The following is a 21,348-nucleotide window of genomic DNA, read 5'->3' as shown; positions in this document are numbered from 1 at the left end:
ATCTGTGATTATGGATTTTCTGATTAAATGTAATGTACATTTTTAGAGATTTTATCACATTATATCCATCAAAATGAGCAGTGATTTTCATTTCGTCTGAAGATTTTCACATTTTTATGAGAAAATATTAAAATCTCGGTTAGAATCACATTAGTGCAGCTGTAAAATTCAACCTTCATTAACAGATTGAGGCAAAGCCAAGCGAAATTCAGTTACGTATATTTTAGGCAGAGAGGAGCGTTTTCCATTCCAGAATGGTTACATGTATAATGATAATGAGGTCATGATGGCTATGATAAAGACATTACGTCAACAATGACAAAACTAAGAATTTCACTTTTCATTATTTGGTTGTAAACTAGTTGAAAAATACTGTTTCACTTTTCAAGGGCAAGTCGTATCCATTCAAAGGGCCTTTCCCTCCAGTCTGGAACCCTCTGGCGTACCTTGACTACAACAACCTCTGGAGGACAATGGACAAGATGGGAATGGAGGTACAAGAAATTCAACTGAACCGTGAAACACAATCTGACATCCTGTATACACATCATGCCTGTTTTTATTTTTTAGATTTGAATGAACACCTGACCTTGCTTGATTTGTTTATAGCTGGTCTCCCAGTCTGGTCTGTGTGCCACATTTTGAGCTGGAAGACCAGCATAAACCAGATAAGAACAACAAACCGTCTATTTGCTTCAGGCTGATTATGGCTATATGTGCTATCACTTAGATTCCAAAGGAGGCTCCATGGAAGGCTCCCCATGCTGAAGAGTGGGACAAGATGACCATGCATCAACTCTTTGATAAGATTTGCTGGACCAAGTATGGAGACACAACGTAGTTAAAGTGAAATATTGCTCATGCTGTATTTGCCGTTTATCATGTGTCCTTTTTTGCCTCATTGCTGACAGGGCTGCTCGCCGCTTTGCTACTCTGTTTGTCAATGTGAACGTGACATCTGAACCCCATGAGGTGTCTGCTTTGTGGTTCCTGTGGTACGTCAAGCAGTGCGGTGGCACTATGAGAATCTTCTCCACCACAAACGGAGGGCAGGTAAGGACGTTTTCACGGGTCCCTGAAATTCTTAAGAGTTTGTGTATGCCTATCTGGGGGGAAAAAAATTCAAGGCCCTGGGAAGTTTTTGAAAATATACATACATACAGTGAGGAAAATAAGTATTTGAACACCCTGCTATTTTGCAAGTTCTCCCACTTATAATATCCACTGTGAGAGACATAATCTAAAAAAAAACAGAAATCACAATGTATGTTTTTTAAACTATTTATTTGTATGATACAGCTGCAAATAAGAATTTGAACACCTGAGGAAGTCAATGTTAATATTTGGTACAGTAGCCTTTGTTTGCAATTACAGAGGTCAAACGTTTCCTGTAGTTGCCATGTCCCATGTGCAGAAAAACACCCCCAAAGCATGATGCTACCACCCCCATGCTTCACAGTAGGGATGGTACTCATCATTCTTCTTCCTCCAAACACGTTTAGTGGAATTAAGATCAAAAGGTTCTATTTTGGTCTCATCTGACCACATGACTTTCTCCAATGACTCCTTTGGATCATCCAAATAGTCATTGGCAAACTTAAGACGGGCCTGGCCATGTGCTGGTTTAAGCAGGGAAACCTTCCGTGCCATGCATGATTTCAAACCATGACGTCTTAGTGTATTACCAACAGTAACCTTGGAAATGGTGGTCCCAGCTCTTTTCAGGTCATTGACCAGTTCCTCCCGTGTAGTTCTGGGCTGATTTCTCACCTTTCTTAGGATCATTGAGACCCCACGAGGTGAGATCTTGCATGGAGCCCCAGTCCGAGGGAGATTGACAGTCATGTTTAGCTTCTTCCATTTTCTAATGATTGCTCCAACAGTGGACCTTTTTTCACCAAGCTGCTTGGCAATTTCCCCGTAGCCCTTTCCAGCCTTGTGGAGGTGTACAATTTTGTCTCTAGTGTCTTTGGACAGCTCTTTGGTCTTGGCCATGTTAGTAGTTGGATTCTTACTGATTGTGTGGGGTGGACAGGTGTCTTTATGCAGCTAACAACCTCAAACAGGTGCATCAAAATGGAGTGAATTTGTACATTTTAAAGGCTAACATGTCTTTGAGGGTCAGAATTCTAGCTTATAGACAGGTGTTCAAATACTTCTTTGCAGCTGTATCCTACAAATAAATAGTTAAATAAATAAAAATCATATATTGCAATTTCTGGACTCTCTTTAGATTATGTCTCTCACAGTGGACATGCACCCACGATGACAATTTCAGACCCCTCCATGATTTCTAAGTGGGAGAACTGGCAAAATAGCAGGGTGTTCAAATTCTTATTTTCTTCACTGTATCTATCTATCTATCTATCTATCTACCTGTGTACAACAGTCCTCTTTGCAGATTGTTCGTAGTAACTGTACTGCTGTTGTGTAATATTGCGATATGCAGTGTCAGGCGTGTTATCTCATTTGGTTATCATTTGCAAGTTAATTATACAGGGAGTAAACGCCGAAAGCCGCCTGCTGACATAGGGCCGACTCCCCAGCATGACGACATGTGCGTTTGCACAATAGCGCGTGTGTCTCCTTGGCTTTTACACCGCACCGGCATTTGTGTTTACAGTATAATCAACATCTGTGAGAGAGAAAGAGTGCGTGAGAGAACGAGCGAGTGAGAGATGTGGGCTTTAGCCTTCACACACCATCACGTCACAGAGAATATAGGAAGCAGAGGAAAGCCGCTGTTTGCTTGAGTGATAGAAATCAAGCTGTAGGTCGATTCAAATGGTCCTGCCAACTGCACTAGTCATTGTCACCATCAGGACTTTAGCCCTAATTTAGTTAACCACAGCTCTTCTAATGCGCCTTTATAAGGAAAAGCCTTGCGAAAGTAAGATGAATTTTATTAAGACAGGCATTGGGTAAAAGCAATAGTTTTATTTACTGTACATGGTGTTCCTGTAGCCTAACTATTAGTGAATTAGGTTAGCAGCACAAAGGTCATCATGGGTTTGAACCGCAGGGAACACACTGATAAATAAGTGTAGGGATTGAATGCACTGTAAAGGCTGGTTCACACGGCAGGATAATTAGGCCGATTTTAGCCCCGATTCACCCCTTCCGACAATCTTAAGGATGCTCCGATGATCGTAAAATAAACTGATCAGATATTCTTGCCGTGTGTGGTGTGTTTAGACTGCTCTCGTCTACTCGGAAGGACCTCGGGACCGCTCCGATCTCAAATCGGGGATATCCAACATGTTGGATTTTTTTGGCCCGATTTCTTCTCGTGTGTGGTGTCTCCTGCGGACAAACGAGCACGCAGCCTGTGGACTGTGACATGTAGCCAATCAGAAAGCGAGGTGACGAAGCAGCGAGGAAGTACCGGGAAGTCACGGGTCATATTTACTGCATCTCAATGCATCCAACTATGGACTAGACCAAGGGTAAAACAGAAATTGCGCGCAAACGCAATTTTCGTTTAAAAACAAACTGCAAACTATCGCCACTGCATCCTCTTCGTCCGCCATGATTGTTTACTCTGAAATCACGTTTGATCGCGAGAGATTTTGCGAGATTTCCCGTCTGACCTGGGACTGCTCGGGAGTCAAATCGGTTCGTGTGTGATGTGTTGATTTTGCCATGTGGCAGCGCACCACTAACTGTACGACCAAAACTGTTAGACCCGCGATGTTTTATCGCCGTGTGTGGGGTCTCTCAGGGTTGGAAAATCGGCCGACGATTTTAAAGTCGTACCGTCTGTACCAGCCTTGAGTTGCTTTGGATAAAAGCATCTGTCGAATGCACAAATGTATTGTAATGTTATTATGGCAAGTGATTTCATTCACACTCTTCTCTGTACAGTAAAAGCACTTTCATTGGGCCCTGTTAAACTCTTAATAAGCACTGTTTAAGTATTTAATGTAACTCTTATGACCTCACCAGACTGACTGCTGTATTCAATAAGTCTACTGAAGTCATTCAATAGCTTTGCATGAACAGACATTAAAATTATTCAGTGTAAATCCCATCCATTTTATCTGTCAAATATCATTAATGCTTAGGCTTATAATTTTAGGTCTGATATCAAAGATTGGTTGTTTCTTTTGTCTTTTTTTATATGTTTGACCCTAAAATTCTGCTTAAAGACATGATACAACATGTTATAAAAATATGTATTTATTTCTTAAGTCTTAACTTCAGTCCCTGTTCATTCTTACTGACCCCAAACTGATTGTGTAATATACTGAAATATTTTTTTTTATTTAACCTTCATTTAACCAGGTTCGTCTCATTGAGATATAGAATATCTTTTTCAAGAGAGACCTGGCCAAAATAGCAGAACAAATTAAATCACAAAAAAGCAAAGACAACTCAAGTGCATTTCAATTTAAATAAAAGTGCCATTAATTAAATGGGGGCCACTACTTTATATCTGAGCCACATTTATAACATAAGCCTCCTATCAAGTGTATTTTATTTGGTAGTATTTATGTGTGGTATTAATATGTGATGTAGTATTATTATTACGTGATTATGGCGGTTTTGCAGTACAGTGATAAACAAATGGGAGTATTTAGTTAGTGCTGCATTGAATATGATTGATAGTCACACTTTTTCTGTCATATAATCCTAAATTTGTTGTAATGTTGCTCTTTGGAAAATATTTTCCTTCAGCTGTATCATGCTTCTATATTTCACTGACTTACAGTGACACCTTCTGGTGAATAAATGTATTGCAGTCTTTGGTAACGTGCGTGTAAAAAATAGTTCACACAAATATGAAAATGTATTTTCTGCCATCTAGATGTATGACTTCCTATCTTACTTTGAACACAAACAAATCATTTATAATAAAACACCACCATGTTATCTTCTTAAATGGACCTCGACATGATGAAACTCCAAAAAGCACATTCATCCATCATTAAAGGGATATTTCACCCAAAAATGAAAATTCTGTCATCATTTACTCATCCTCATGTTGTTCTAAACCTGTATGAATTTCTTTTGATGAACACAAAAGAAGAAATTTTGAGAAATTATGGTTAACACATAGCATATCGTGTCCACTGACTTCCATAGTAGAAAAATATTGTGAATGTATTGTGATAAATGACTAAGAAAATATTTTGATAAATGATGGTAAGTACACGGGTGATTCTCACGAAAACTTGGTTTTAAAAATGTCAAGCATGAAAATGTAAAAATTGCTTAAATTTACTTTTTTTCCCACCAGACATTGAAAAACAAAGTCTGGAGTAAATGGGAACATTAATTTAAAAACCTTTGCTTATCATGTAACACTTTTTGTAACATAATTTAAAAAATTTGTCCTAAAAAATCTCATTTCTGCAACAGTCAGAAAACATCAACACTGACATATTTTCAAAATGACATGACAAACCTGAAAGAACATAATTTGGAGATTCTGCACATGCATTTAAAATCAACGTATTATGCTTCTATTAATTAAATTAACATTTAATAAGCATCTGTTGCGGTAATGATAATCAAAATGTCGTGTAAGCATTCTGACAAGACAATATTTCAAATTAACTGTAAAAAAAATGATCTTACCTGGTAGCCATCTTGAAGTAACTGGTTCATGTGCTTGGTCACTCAAAATCAAACTTTATTAAAATTCTGTATGTGTGCTTAAACTGTTCTCAAAAAGTGTTGCGGAGGATGAGAACATCAGGCATGGACACATAATTTTCCTAATTTTTCTTCATTATTATTATTATACATGAATATTCAGTAAATATTTTTTCTGTCATCTAAAGTAGTCTAGCAAAACATCCATTTATTTGTTTTCTTAATATTTTTGTGTTAATTTGATTAAATTACAACATAACGCATGTTCAAACACAGCCGGACACATTGCGGTAATGAGAATTTCAGCAGAAAATGAGATAAAATTTACAATTATAAATTCTTATGTTGAAATCACACATTGTGCAAGGAAGAACACAGTATTGTGTTAATTCTGATGCTTTTTAATGTTACTATATTACACATTTTAAAGCTAAAATCATTAGTTTCGTGGTGTTTCAATGGTTTCGTGAGAATCACCCATACAGTTGACGGTACCTATTGAATTCCATTAAGTTATTATTCCTACTATGGAAGTCAATTGACACTATATGCTGTGTGTTTACCATCATTTCACCACCATGTTATGTTCTTAAATGGACCTCAACATGACGAAACTCCAAAAAGCTAGTTCACCCAATAATGAAAATTCTGTCATCATTTACTCATCCTCATGTTGTTCTAAACCTGTATGAATTTCTTTTTTCTGATGAACACAAAAGAAGATATTTTGAGGAAATTATGGTAAACACATAGCATATAGTGTCCATTGACTTCCATAGTAGGAAAAACATATTTTGGAAGTATTGTGATATATGACTAAGAAAATATTTTGATAAATGATGGTAAGCACAAAGTTGACGGTACCTATTGAATTCCATCATATTTTTTATTCCTACTATGGAAGTCAATGGACACTATATGCTGTGTCTTTACCATCATTTCTCAAAATATCTTCTTTTGTGTTCATCAGAAAAAAGCAATTCATACAGGTTTAGATAGATGAGTAAATGATGACAGAATTTTCATTTTTGGGTGAACTATCCCTTTAAGGTATTCTGAATTAACAGTGGTTTAATATACAGTATGAACAGATTATGAATATTTTCAGCTTATTTAGTGATCAAAATGTCATGTATTATTGTAAACATACAATTCAACCTAAGTAAAGTCATATATCGCACATCTAGGTTAATATGTATAAGAATTTTCATATTTGGGTGACCTATTATTTTATTGAATGTGAAATGCTGCAGTTCAGAATAATAATTTAACAAAAGCTGTAGAATACTGGACGAAATTTTAACACAACCAATAAACAGATCTAACCTTGTACCGAGTATGGTGTGTGACTTTTGCTGAGAGTCTGTTTACTGTATAACAGGAGCGCAAGTTTGCCGGAGGCTCCAGTCAAATCAGTGAGGGGATGGCCAGAGAGCTGGGTGACCGTGTGAAGCTGGAGACAGCCGTCCATAGCATTGACCAGACTGGAGACCTGGTGGTGGTCAAGACAGTTAATGATGAGATATACAAGGTGAGAATGTGCAGAAAGCTCCAACTACACAGAGATGTGTCAGTGGAAAGTCGTTTGAGTTTTTAGCAGACAATTTTATTTTTATAGACAACATAATTTTATAGTACGCAAATTAGAATCTTAGTAATCGTAGTACTATTAAAGGATTAGTCCATTTTCTTAAAAGAAAAATCCAGATAATCTACTCACCACCATGTCATCCAAAATGCTGATGTCTCTCCCTATTCACTCGAGAAGAAACTATGTCTCTTGAGGAAAACATTGCAGGATTTTTCTAATTTTAATGGACTTTAATAGAGCCCAACACCCAATACCCAACCCAACACTCAACAGTCCTTCTCAACGGAGTTTCAAAGGACCACAAACAACCCCAAACGAGGCACAAGGGTCCCATCCAGCAAAACGACCGTCATTTTTGACAATAAAAACAACAAATATACACTCCTAAACCACAACTTCTCGTCATGTAGATCCGGTCGTGATGCGGCAGCGTAACCCCACGCAATACGTCATGACGTCAAGAGGTCACAGAGGACGAACGCGAAACTCTGCCCCAGTGTTTACAAGTGTCTTGAAAGAGGACCATTCCTACATTGTTGTATGTCAACTGATACTAATTAATGTCTTTGTGGCAGTTTATTGTTTAAGATGGTCCGGAAATGTGCGTTTTATATATGTAACACGTGACCTCCCTACGTCACTACGCATTTACATTAGGTCGCGCTGGACCAGACCTAGACGAAAAGTTGTGGTTTAAAAGTACATATTTTTTATTTTTCTTGTCAAAAATGACAATTGTTTCGCTAGATAAGACCCTTATGCCTCGTTTGGGATTGTTTATAGTCCTTTGAAACTCCGTTGAAAAAAACTGTTAAGTGTTGAGTTAAGTATTAAGTGTTGGGCTCTATTAAAGTCCATTAAAATTAGAAAAATCCTGCAATGTTTTCCTCAAAAAACATAATTTCTTCTCGACTGAACAAAGAAAGACATCAACATTTTGGATGACATGGTGGTGAGTAAATTATCTGGATTTTTCTTTTAAGAAAATGGACTATTCCTTTAAGAAGCTTAGTGTTAACCCTACAGGAAATAGCATACTGCATACTATGAGGTATATACTGCTATTTTTTTCAATATATTAAAAACAAAACATTATAAATTATATTTATGATAAAGATATTTTTCACATGGCCCTAAATTAGTTTCATGTTGATTTGATATATATTTAAAATAGTGTCTATTTGTATCTTGTATTTCATAATCAGTTGTCACACTGAAAAAAATGATTCATTGAATTTAATCAATTTTTTTAAGGTAAATGGTTGCGATCAGTTTATTTAAGCTACATTTAAACAAAAGTTTTATATTTTATTTTACTTTACTAATCTTTTTTGTTTAAATGTAGCGTAAATAAATTGATTGCAACCACTTACCTTAAAAAAATGTATTAAATTCAATGAATCATTTTTTTTCAGTGCACATGAAAATAGAAATAGAGAGAGCATTGCATTGTGGGATACAATATTCAACACATCAGTTGTTCATTCACATATAAAATGTACGTACAGACGACTTGCATGCAGCAGAAATGGACTTGGTTCAGTAATCATTTATTTTATCAAAATTTCTTGCAAAATCAGCTAATTGAAATGATTTATCAAAATGTATACAGTGCAAAGGTCTTAAGGCCACCATCACCAGCTTTGTTGTTTAAGCAAAGTTTTAAAGGTGTTCATCCATATTTATGTTTCTCTCTTTTTATTAAGATACAAACAGAAAATACAGGAAATATGTTCACAAAATAAAACAAAACAATTTTCAGGACTAAGTGTCTTCTTCAGGCATCAGTCAGTATCGAAATCTTGAGCTTTTTTGAGGAGACTGAAGTCCTGAAGTCATTCGATTAGAATTACAAATTAGGATTTAATTTCATTTCGGTTTAAGAGATCCTGCCGTTGCCTGCTATTGCTCAAGCTTATACTTTTACACAGTTTTTAATACTACATACACATTTCCTGTATTTTCTGGTTGTATTCTAATAAAGAACCTGAGAAATAATTATATATGATCACTATACAATTGCAAAAACAGCAAATCTAATGGTAGCATGGTGGCCTAAGACTTTTGCACAGTACTGTATGTGTAACCATTTTTATTGAAGACTGCTGTAGAGACGCTTAACCTGTAACCAATGCCAATAATGGTAAAATGATTACATAAGGACAGAATATATTATACAGTATGTTGATTAAAGGATGTTTGTTGATTATATATATAAATAACGTTTCTGTTCCTGTAGGCCAAATATGTCATACTTGCCATACCACCAGGACTGAACCTCAAGATCCATTTTAACCCCGAGCTGCCACCTTTGAGAAATCAGCTCATTCACAGAGTGCCCATGGGCTCAGTCATTAAATGTATGGTTTACTACAAAGAGAACTTTTGGAGGAAGAAGGGTTTGTGCATCTTCTTCACTTTTTATTATAAATCAAATGATCTGGTACACCGTCCTGCATTGATTTGGGCTGTTTTTTAATTTTATAGGATACTGTGGCAGCATGGTGATCGAGGAAGAGGATGCACCTATTGGTCTCACGCTTGATGACACTAAGCCTGATGGGTCTGTGCCTGCTATAATGGGGTAAATAAAGCTTTGAGTTTTCTATTGTAGAAGATATACAAAGATTCTGTATTATTGAGCTTGAGAGAACGGTGATCTTTTCTCGTTTTCAGTTTCATTTTGGCACGAAAATCCAGGAAACTGGCGGGTCTTACAAAGGAGGAGAGGTACAGTAGATGTGTCCTCCTTTTCATATTGGTAAAATAGGTGACTGTACTTTGAGATGGAAATTTTGTTTTACTTGGGTTTTAATGATTGCATCTTCTCAAAAATTGCAGAAAGAGAAGAATCTGTGAAATTTATTCTCGTGTACTCGGCTCAGAGGAAGCACTGCATGTGAGTCCCACCAATAAAAAAACATTATTTTTTTAGAGTACATTTCCTACATACCAAACTCTAGCAGGTGTGCTTTGAAACTCTTAACTCGTCACTACTGACGTGCTTATTTTATTTTTTTGTCAAACTTGTCACCTATTTTCACTGTTTATTCTACAAAATTAGGCAAATGAGCACATGCTTGTTTATTTAATGGTGGTCTCTTCTGCATCCTGTGCACTATGAGGAGAAGAACTGGTGTGAGGAGGAGTATTCTGGTGGCTGCTACACTGCCTACTTCCCACCGGGTATCATGACACAGTTTGGCAGGTTAGTCACTCCTGGATGATTTGAACATTACCTTGTTTATTCTTAGTATATTGGATTGATGGTGTCTTACATCGTTCCAGGGTCCTGCGGGAGCCGGTGGGCAGACTGTATTTTGCCGGGACTGAGACGGCCACTGAGTGGAGCGGTTACATGGAGGGAGCCGTACAGGCAGGAGAGAGAGCGACTAGAGAGGTATGTGCTCATCTCAGGATTGGGCATTAGATGTCTGTGTTTTAAGTGTTTTAGTTTTGCTATACACATTTAAAAGAATCGTTTATCCAAAAAGTTCTGTAATCTTTTACTCACCCTTGAGTGGTTACAAACTTGTATAAATTTCTTTGTTCTGCTAAACACAAATAAAGATTTTCTAAATAATGTTTGTAATCAAGCAGATCTGTGGCACCATTGACTTCCATAGTAGAAGAAAATAATATTATGGAAGTCAATGGTGCCCATGATCTGTTTGGTTATTAATATTTTTTAAAATATCTTCATTCAAGTGGTGGCCGGTGACTTCTTTATTTGGGGGAACTCGATGCGAAGTTCGTCACAACATGTATGTAGCCCATCATCTGTGTGTTTCGTCATTTCAAAATATGTGTTCGGCGCGTCGAGTGAACCTGTGTGCATCACGTGTCTTGTCAAAATAAGTGCCTTCTGCAGACGCGTCTAAAGGGTTTATTTTAAAAGAGATGCTCGCATTTGTCAGATACTCATATAATCTCATGCATACTCAGAGTTTACTGTTAAGGAAGTGTCTTGTGTGTATTTTGTGGACGTGAGCATCTCTTTTATCATAAACGGTTTTGACACGTGTGCAGCAGGCACTTGTTTTGACAAAACACTTGATGCACATGGTTCGCATGATGCAACAAACACATATTTTGAAAACACAAGCAACATGACACTCCGAACACACATTTTGAATTTGCGCCCCTCGGAAGAGCAGGCCAGGGCCGCCACTGGTTACTTGGTTGATTTTTTTCACATTTTCTATATTAATAGTAGCACTGGGAACCCAATTATAGCACTTAAACATGGAAAAAGTCTGATTTTTATGATATGTCCCCTTTAAACGTTTTTCCTGATCATTTCATTTATAGTCGTGCTTTATTCTTTGTTAAAGGAACAGTATGTAAGAAATTTATATCAATTAATCATAAAATGTCCCTGATATGTCACTAGACATTGAGAAATCATTTTCATTTCAAATACTTATATCACTGACAACAGTTGTCTGGCCAGGATATTGTCATTTAAAGAGTGCAGTTGCAGCCCTCAACTGATGTTTATGTTGTCATTTTGTGTATTGGCCACCAGTTGTGTGATTGCAGTACCAGTTTTAGCCACTAGTTTTGTTATTGCAATACCAGTTTTGGCCACAATCCTACATACTGTTCCTTTAACTTAAAGAGTAACTAAACCCTAAACCAACTTTTTTTAGTTAATGATCTGTAAAAATGATGCTTTATTAGTGCTGTTCATTTATTTTAGTAAGTTTTTTGACATTTGGATATAAAGTGTTTCAATACTGCAATATATGGTGTAAAAACGTCGGAGTGCTGCCCTCTTCAGGTTGAACGGTGGCTACTGCAGTTGAATTTTCCTATTGGATATTGGGTCCAAAAAATGACTCATGACGTAAGCAGGTTCAAGCTCACCACGCCCTTGTTGCGATCTCACCACACACTTGGTACGAGCTTAGTTCGTCCCCTCTATCTCCGTTGGGATCTGCCCACTTTTCTTGCATTTTTCAAATATTGCCAGTGGGTGGAGTCAGGCTCTGACCAGGGGGTTAGTTACGCTTTAATGTTTTGTGGAAATTTAAAGAAATGGTTCACCTTAAAATGTAAACTTACAGAAATTATAACAGTTTTACTAGTTATATGCAGACATTGATATTTCTTTCTGGAAATACAAATTCATTCATTAAAAACCTATTCATTAATGTATGATTTTGAGTATAACCATCACTAACTAGATTAAAATACCATATGGTTCCTTCTTTCAGATTTTGTGTGCGATGGGAAAACTCCACGCAAGTCAGATCTGGCAGTCAGACCCTGAGTCACTGGTACGACTTTGACTTGATTTTCTAAACACAAGTATGCAAGTGACATGAAAAAGCTGATGTTTGGAACCCCTGTTATGTTTTTTAACCCATCTTTAGGATGTCCCCGCCCAGCCGTTTGTTACCACCTTCTGGGAAAGAAACTTGCCATCGGTTGGAGGACTCCTAAAGTTTATGGGCGTGTCCTCATTCCTGGGCCTTGCCACAGCAGCGGGAGTGGTAGCCTATAAGAAGGGGCTCCTCCCACAAGTATAATTTCCCACCAACTTTCACAAGCCTATTCTATGTCACTTGGTCTTTGTGATTGCGAGATTCAGCCAATCACCTAATCCCGCGATTCCCATGACACTCTCTGGGTATGTGGTCGAATTATACAGATGAGATATAAAAATTACAAAATTAACAAAATAATGAGTAGCTATTGGGATCGGCCGTGTCCAGAGTATACAAGATGCCCACATTAAAAGAAATAAAGAATGACAGCAACATCCCTCAGCTGTTCATTTTGTGTGTGTCTGTTTGTGTGCTTCACCCATCTTATTGGTTACCTCTGCTAATTTCAGGTGCTGTTCTCAGGAAGTGAAGAAAAAAATCTAACCTTTTAAAATATCAAAACAAGATTACAGTTATTTGCAGTATTACTGTAGATTAGCATTTAATAGTGCATTATATTGCATTATACCTTACGATATTTTAGCACAATTCACAATTTTATTCAAGAAACTATATCTCATTTACGGCTGTTTCCTAACATGTCACAATGGTGTTAAACATAACCGTGTCTGCCAGTATAATGAAGTCTATCAGTCATAGACATGTTGTATGTCATTTCTTAAAGCTGCTGTGCAAAAAAAACATTTGGAAGCATTTGAATGTAAATTTACAGATCAGATGTTGTATTTGATTTGTTCCTGTAACACAGACCACAGTGTATACTTGAAATATGAAGCTGTTCTTTCATGTCACACAAATATGTAAGGTGAGTACTGTAACAAAATTCATTGTCAACATCTGTTATTGAACAACCCAGAGCCTAATGTTATTTCTTTAGATACTGTAAGACCAGTGTGATATCATTACTACTAAAATCAAGTAAAATTTTTAGTTTATCGAAATGGGAAAAAATTTTATTTGAAAAGGTTAATTAATATATAAATATAAGTCTTTACATACAGTAGTTTCCACATACCAATTTATATCTAAATGATAGATAGACACCTCCCTTGCTTAGCACTTTTTTGTGCAATATTATTTTTCAGAACAATTTTAACATTATATAAAAATCTTAGAAAATGTATATCATGATAGTTATTTTATGAACCTGGCAAAAGAACAAAAAAGAAAAAATGTATTTGTTAAAGACTTAAATAGACTAAAGTCTAGACTAAAACAAATATGGGATCATGCAGTACTTGGCTTTTACATAAAATACTTTCTGTGATTTCCCGAGAAATTTATGTAACACTTAACAAGAAGGTTGTATTTGTTAACATTAGTAAATGCATTAGCTAACATGAACTAACTTCATAAACATGTATTAAGCTTTGTTAATATTCATTAATGCCAACACAGTTATGCAAGTTGTGCATTAAAGGCGGGGTGCATGATCTCTGAAAGCCAGTGTTGGCATTTGAAATCACCTAAACAAACACGCCCCTACCCCAATAGAATCTGGACCTTCTTTTGAAAGACCCCCCACACATACGCAACTCAGGCAACGATGTCGGTTAGTAGACACGCCCCTTACTGCTGATTGGCTACAAGTGTGTTTTGGTCAAGCATGCCACACAAGCCCTGAAAAGTGAAGCCAAAACGTCTCGATCGCCCCCCAGTTACTGGTCCAAGTATAGGTCATAACCCCGCCTCCCCCATGTTATTCAATGAGACTTGAGACCAACTAAACAATTTAATTACACTTCAATTATCTTTTTTCTGTAGCTGGTTTCTGTCATTTACTGTAATTTTTATCACGCTGATGTAAATTCAAGTGTTTGTTTTTAAAATAAGTTTGTTTCTATAAAAACGGTGGTCACGTCATGATTGACATCTGTGATATGCGCATTCTGCGAAGGCGGAGCCTTGATTTCGCCAGCTTTACTTCCTGCTCACTACTGCGCAGGACTGGTCCCGAAATCGCTACTGCGCAGACTCAAGACACAAGATGTCAGTGCTGTGTCGGGACACTAGTGGTTTAACTTTTCACCAATGGAAGAGAGCAAACGGGCGTCATCCATCTTTTTTTACAGTCTATGGTTTTGGTACTCGGCCTTATTAAAAAATCATGCACCCTGTCTTTAACTAATGTTAGCGATCACAACTTTTGATTTTAAAAATGTATATGTAAATGCCGATATTGACACAAACTAATATTAATAAATGCTAGAAGTATTGCTCATTGTTAGTTCATGTTAGCTAATGCATAATTATAAAGGGCCCATATATGCCCATTTTGGTAATGCTTTAGATTACAGCCCGGACGTACTGCGTAAGTACAGCAAATTTACAGCGTATGTTTCTGTAATTATAGTATACTTATGAAGTACGTACGTGTAATTATAAGGGAACAATTTATAATATTATGGGAACAAAGGGGTAACAAGTTCCACTTTAATTTACAGCCCGCAGATGTTGTATTTACTCTTTAAGTACGTGAAACAAGGGAGTAACAAGTGCCGCTTTAATTTACAGACCGCAGATTTTATATTACTATGTATTATAAGTCAAATTATTTATTATAGCATGTCCAAAACGCCCCATATTTGGGTGGGAGCAAAAAAGTGCAATTTTCATGTGTGTACCTTTAAATGCAAATGAGCTACTGCCCTCAATCCCTTACCGACAGACAGTGAGCGTTTTTGGTTAAAGCTAGATCTGAATTCTGTGAATACAGTCTGATACAATAGTATATTAGCGCTACAATGTGCTAACAGACACATTTAGAAAAGATTTTGGGTAAAATTATCCAGTCAGTGGCGTGGGCGGGTCTTTGTTTGTGTGATGTCACATTAACAAGAGAATCAAAACAGCATGTTTAATGAGACTAATCTGGTTTAGTGAGGATTAAGAAAGGAAAGTATGCATTTTTTTCGTTGTAAGATTGTTGTTCACACACTGCCAACACACATTTATGTCCAAACACCTTGTAAAAGTGGATTTTGCAAATACAACCTTATGGTAAAGTGTTACCGAAATTCTATTATGGTATTTCAAAATGTGATTAAATGTAAAGGTGGAGCATCGTAAAAGGACACAAGAGAGATCTGTAATGTATTGTGTGTAAATCAGAAGTGCGTACAGTAGATGTTGTTCCAAAGATTGCATTGTAATTGTTGTCTGTGGTGCCTTAATCTGGTGGTATTCCTCTTTTCTCAAGTGCCTCTGTGCTGGTGACCTTCTCAAGTCCTGCGCAATGTCCCTGTGTCATTCACTGGCTGCTTTAGATGGTTTATAAATTAAAACAAGCTACTTTTACAAAGTAGCCAATATTAAACATCTCTCCCATTTTAAGCGCTAATGACATCACTCATTCATGAAGTAGCCATTGAGAAACCAGGGGTGTCAAAATCAGAGGCCATTACACTCCTGACTGTTTACTATACTACTATTACCTACATCATAGTACAATGTTCTTTCACACACCCTGTTGGAGTCAACTGTGAATTTAGTAACGCTGGTGTGACTTTGTTGTCCTGACGTGTCGTAGTTGCCGTAACTCCTTCGCCTTGTATGCTGGTGATTTGTGCCTCTCTTCGTGCGCTTCTAATGCTTCATTTTACCCTCTCCATGTGCACCAGACCCTATCCAGATCTTTTCTATTCTGCTGTGGTTCTTCTTTAATCAAGCCCCATCGTATGATTTTGTGTGTATGTCCAATGGTCCTGTAATTGCATTATTTGATCTCTTTGTACAAATTCAGTGATTAAGCTGATAATAAAACTGTGTGATTTGCCATTAGGATCTGCTTATGCTCTTCTTTGTTATCTGTGTCTGATTTTATCTGTTGCCCTCTAAAGTCGACTGTTGATCAGCATGAAGTTTTCTTATAGGGGAGGCGAATGCCTGGGGTCCTCCAGTGCAGTCATTTCAGTCCCAGCAGGCCATCATTTGCAGCTTAGTTTGATTAGTCTCTGTTCTTAGGCCTTTAGTTTTATAATAGCTTTTATTAATTAAATGCCATTTTTGTTAGTCTTTTGGAGCACTGTAGTTAGATAGGCCGATAACTTAAAATCACAATAAAACCGAAGTAGCGATTGCCTTATTATCTTCATCGTGATGTATATCTGAGTTAATGCGATCGTCACCGGGCCCTGCCCACCTGGCATACCCCGTGACCGGAAGTAAAAGGAGATCGGGTACCGCTTTAGATTACGGCCTGGAAAGTACTGCGTAAGTACAGCGAATTTACAGCGTATGTTTCTGTAATTATAGGTACGTACGTGTAATTATAAGGGAACAATTTATAATATTTGGGGAATAAAGGGGTAACAACCAGGAAAAATACAAATAATATATACAGTAAAGTACTGCGTAAGTACAGCGAATTTACAGCATACATTTCTGTAATTATAGTGTACTTATAAAGTACATACGTGTCATTTTAAGGGAACAATTTATAATATTATGGGAACAAAGGGGTAACAAGTGCCACTTTAATTTACAGCCCGCAGATGTTATATTTATTCTGTAACTACGTGAAACAAGGGGGTAACAAGTGCCACTTTAATTTACAGCCTGCAGATGCCGTACTTACTCTGTAACTACGTGAAACAAGGGGGTAAAAATTTTTGACTTAGACTGTAACAACACAAAACAATGGTATATTTACACAGTAACTACATAAAATAGTTCTAGTTTTGCTTGTTTTGTTTTCACCATAGTTGCCTTGCCTATTTTTTATTTTGCTTGATGACCCAACAAATTCCTGTACTCTTTTTCTTTCTTAAGGTAAGTAACCTTTATTGAAAATTCTAAATAAATTGTATCGTACTAATAAATAGCATAAACACATTAACTGAATTTCAAGTTTTGTTGTTTAGTAATCTCTATCATCCTGCATCATGAAATGATAAAATATGTACCCCCCGTGGTTAAAGAAATACTTAGCCTATGCCTAAATATATTTTAATAGCCAAAAATATATGTGGTGTATGACTATGATTGAATGAAGACCCACAGTTTGCAGAATCCATGTATGACGCCAGTGTGATCACCACGCACCAGCTATATGTGGAGAGGAGTGTAATCAAGCCAATTCAGTGAATGTGTGTGTTCTCGCTAAATTACTCTCAAACATAAGATTGTTTTGCATGTAGCCTATGCCATATCACATAGGCCTAATATTTGAATCATTAGTCCGAAGTTATGAATTACTTACTGTATAAATAACTTGTAATTTCCCACGTTTTTAGCATATAAGTCATGTATACCATATAATATTAAAATAGTTAGCCCTTAGTTATAAAATACTTGCTGCATGTGTTGTTTGTATTTTTCCTGGTTGTTACCCCTTTGTTCCCCAAATATTATAAATTGTTCCCTGATAATTACACGTAAGTACTTCATAAGTATACTATAATTACAGAAACATACGCTGTAAATTCGTTGTACTTACACAGTATTTTACTGCATATTTTATTTGTATTTTTCCTGGTTGTTACCCCTTTATTCCCCAATTATTATAAATTGTTTCCTTATAATTACACGTACATACTTCATAAGTATACTATAATTACAGAAACATACTTCATTCGAATACATAATTCGCTGTACTTACGCAGTACTTCCGGGCTGTAATCTAAAGCGTTACCAGAGATCGTTTCGAGGAGGGGAGGAAATTTGCATTTTTTATTAAAGATTAGGGCACATGAATAAAAAAATTAAGTTCAAAGAGAAGTAGGCTCATTTGTAAAAAAAAATACCGCAATATAAAAAAGCTAAAGTAAAAAAACGTAAAACTTAAAGCCTAAAACCTTAATAGGAACTTTAAGCGTTTTCCATTTGATTTGACCACCACAAGGGGGAGCACGTGTACCACAGATATATCGCTATGTCCCAGTACATCGAAGCCTGTCACCTCATCATTATACACAACTGTGAATAATTAACCCACTGCAAACAGTTAACAGTTGACCTTTATCTGTATTTATATTAAAAACCACATAAGAGACTCCGGGATATCCAATCACCAAATGCACTGAAGCAGAGAGGAGGGCAGACACATTTGTCCAACAAGCATTGAATCGGGTTTTAAAAGAAAGGAACAAATTAAGTCAAATAATTTTAAATACCTAATTTAAATACTCACAATGTGGTGGATTAGCGAACATCCTGTCAGAACATCAGAACTGCATGCATCGTTCTAAAAACCGTGGGTACCATGTCTGATGCCATTCCAACTAAAGTCTGATGCCCATTCCAACTAAAACAGTAAATGTTCATGATCTAATTTGAAAGAACTAAAAAAATTCTACTTTTTGTTCAAATTTCATTCAAATATCAAGCAATATCATCCAGTTACAAGGAAAAACATGTGAATAGACCCCTTCATGGTTCACGTCACAGGCGGTTCCCACTGCGCATGTCAGGGTCAGAAAAGCCATTACAGCAGATTGAGTTGCATATTATTCGTATTCATATTATTCAAAAATGCCTACTTACGTCGTGGGCTGTGAAAATCGCACCAGGTCTTCCGTTAAGTTTTCGCGATTCATGCAGAATCTCAAAAACAAAAAAATACAACATCTGCGGCTGCAAGCAATTTACGTGCAGACTGGAACAATGAAAATATCAAAGAGGCTTGTGTTTGTAATGCTCACTTCATTTCAGGTAAGTCATCATTTTTCAGCCCTGTTAGATTAAATTATAAAGCCTGGATGGTATGAACAGTTTGACCCCATGCTGCGCGCGCACCCGATAGTCATTCAATGTTTACAAACCTTGAAGGGGTCTATAAGCATTTTCGGTCACACACCTTTCACTGAAATACATGTATAACTTTTTCCTCTGATTTCTAATATTAAAAATATCATAACTTTCTCAGTCCTCTATTTTTTAGAGCAGAATTGTCTGCTCTGTCTAGTCATGTGATACATTTTGACCTTAGGGGTGTTTGAAAATTTTGTCATCATACCTACACTGACTTTTATAATAGGAAAAAAAATACTATGGAAGTAAATGGGGTCCAGAAACGGTTTGGTTACGAACATTTCTCAAAATATCTGTATAAGAAATGTATACAGGTTTGTAACAACATGAGAGTGAGTAAATGATGACAGAATTTTCATTTTTGGGTGAACTATCTTTTTAAATATGGAAAACATGGAAGTGTTTGGTGGGTTCTAAATTCATCCCTGTTTGGATCCTAAGGAATGAATGGGGCTAGGCTAAATGCTAACACATTCATGAAGCACTGTACAAAGATTAAGTCCCCGTATTGAAAAATAATAGGTATGTATTAATTTGTCTAAGTTGAGGTAAGAACATAGTAAAATATTGAAAAACAGTGTTGTTTTCCTTAAATTACAGCTGCATATCTTTAAATTTTATCAGAAATGAGAGTCATGTATTACGTACTGAAGCAATGGGTAAGTGTAGGGTATTCAATATTACAATCAGCGACATTCAGATTATATTAAAAATCTAATAATTCAATCAAAAGCCAATGGTGTGCAGGAATAAGATATAAGAAGTCTCTGAGGAGGCTAAATTTGATTTTGGAGAGTAAATATGTTTGTTAGTTTGAGGTTGTGCATGTCTATAGAGGTCATCTTTTAATTGAGCAAAGTGCATATGCAGTGTCTTGAGTACTGTTGAAAGCCTCAATGCTGAATGTCATGACAAATACAATCTGCTGTTGAATCAAAGTGGGTGCTGGCTATTGAGATAAATGGAGGATATTACAGCTCACACAATAAAACAATAATGTGCCATAATGCATTCTTTTAAAAGTGTCTAAATTATTTGAAATACCCTGCCACATAACTGACACCATCCGTGAAATCTTTATGAATCATTTTCAATGATTATAGAATAAAAGTCATCTACAGTGTGAACAGATCAATCTGTCCCAATGAGTATCATTTTGAATGCCTTTTTAAATGGCACACTACCATGCATCTGTAAGATATCAAGCATTTCTGAAATTCTAGCTCACAAGTTATCTATGCTAAGTTAAAACGGTCAAATGTCATGGATTGCTATACACAGATGGATGTATAGTAGGTACTGTATACCAATAAGGTTAATTCCATTTCAGAAATGCTGCAGGCATGCTTTAAGACACATCATTGTTAGGCTAATGAAGTCTATTCAAATCTAGTGTCTCCAGAGTCATTTTGAATAAAAGAGACAAACAAAGGAGGTCAAATGTGACCTGCTAATAATTTGGCCGGTAATGAGAATGTGAGGTTGATAATAGCGACAACAGAAGCACCGGCCGCGGCGAGGAATCACTGGGGAAAGGGTCGGCAATGCCACATGCAAACAAAGCCAGTGAACTGCTTCTTTATAAAATAAAGTCTGTCGTGAGCTGCTTGTAGGAGCCAGCAGTACGAGTAATCTCTTTTAACTCAATGAGCTTAAATATGACAGCATGGTTGTTGACCTGATGTCAAACTCTTGAATAATAGGTTAGCTAGTTCATGTTCAGGATATATTTTAAAGGAATATTCTGGGTCACGAAAAACATCTATGGCATGCTGTTAACAGAAAAGTGCGTTTCTTCACTCCTTCACTATTCCCAATATAGCGAAAGACATGAGTCCACTATATGGCGAAGAAGTGAACGAAAATGAGTGAACTTTTTCAGACACTGATGTGTCAAAAAATACTGGTGCGGAGATTCGCCATAAACATTTCAACGCTTACAACTGTGTGGCTTTA

General features: G+C 36.6%; 1 protein-coding gene across 1 annotated transcript in view; it reads left to right on the top strand.

The window, feature by feature from the left end:
- The window catches only part of mao (monoamine oxidase), a 49,018-nt gene extending 32,596 nt beyond the window's left edge, over positions 1-16,422 (top strand). The window contains exons 4-15 of the mRNA XM_055215610.2: positions 390-494; positions 731-822; positions 912-1,053; positions 6,980-7,129; positions 9,429-9,588; positions 9,677-9,773; positions 9,866-9,919; positions 10,031-10,088; positions 10,300-10,397; positions 10,478-10,589; positions 12,409-12,471; positions 12,568-16,422. Of these exons, the coding sequence (XP_055071585.1) occupies positions 390-494; positions 731-822; positions 912-1,053; positions 6,980-7,129; positions 9,429-9,588; positions 9,677-9,773; positions 9,866-9,919; positions 10,031-10,088; positions 10,300-10,397; positions 10,478-10,589; positions 12,409-12,471; positions 12,568-12,723 (1,287 nt within the window). The 3' untranslated portion in view covers positions 12,724-16,422. The remainder of the gene's footprint in view (positions 1-389; positions 495-730; positions 823-911; positions 1,054-6,979; positions 7,130-9,428; positions 9,589-9,676; positions 9,774-9,865; positions 9,920-10,030; positions 10,089-10,299; positions 10,398-10,477; positions 10,590-12,408; positions 12,472-12,567) is intronic.
- Positions 16,423-21,348: the final 4,926 nt, after the last annotated feature.

Source organism: Misgurnus anguillicaudatus, chromosome 17 (assembly GCF_027580225.2).
Source record: "Misgurnus anguillicaudatus chromosome 17, ASM2758022v2, whole genome shotgun sequence".
Classification (NCBI taxonomy): domain Eukaryota; kingdom Metazoa; phylum Chordata; class Actinopteri; order Cypriniformes; family Cobitidae; genus Misgurnus; species Misgurnus anguillicaudatus.
This window is presented reverse-complemented; position numbering and strand designations above follow the sequence as displayed.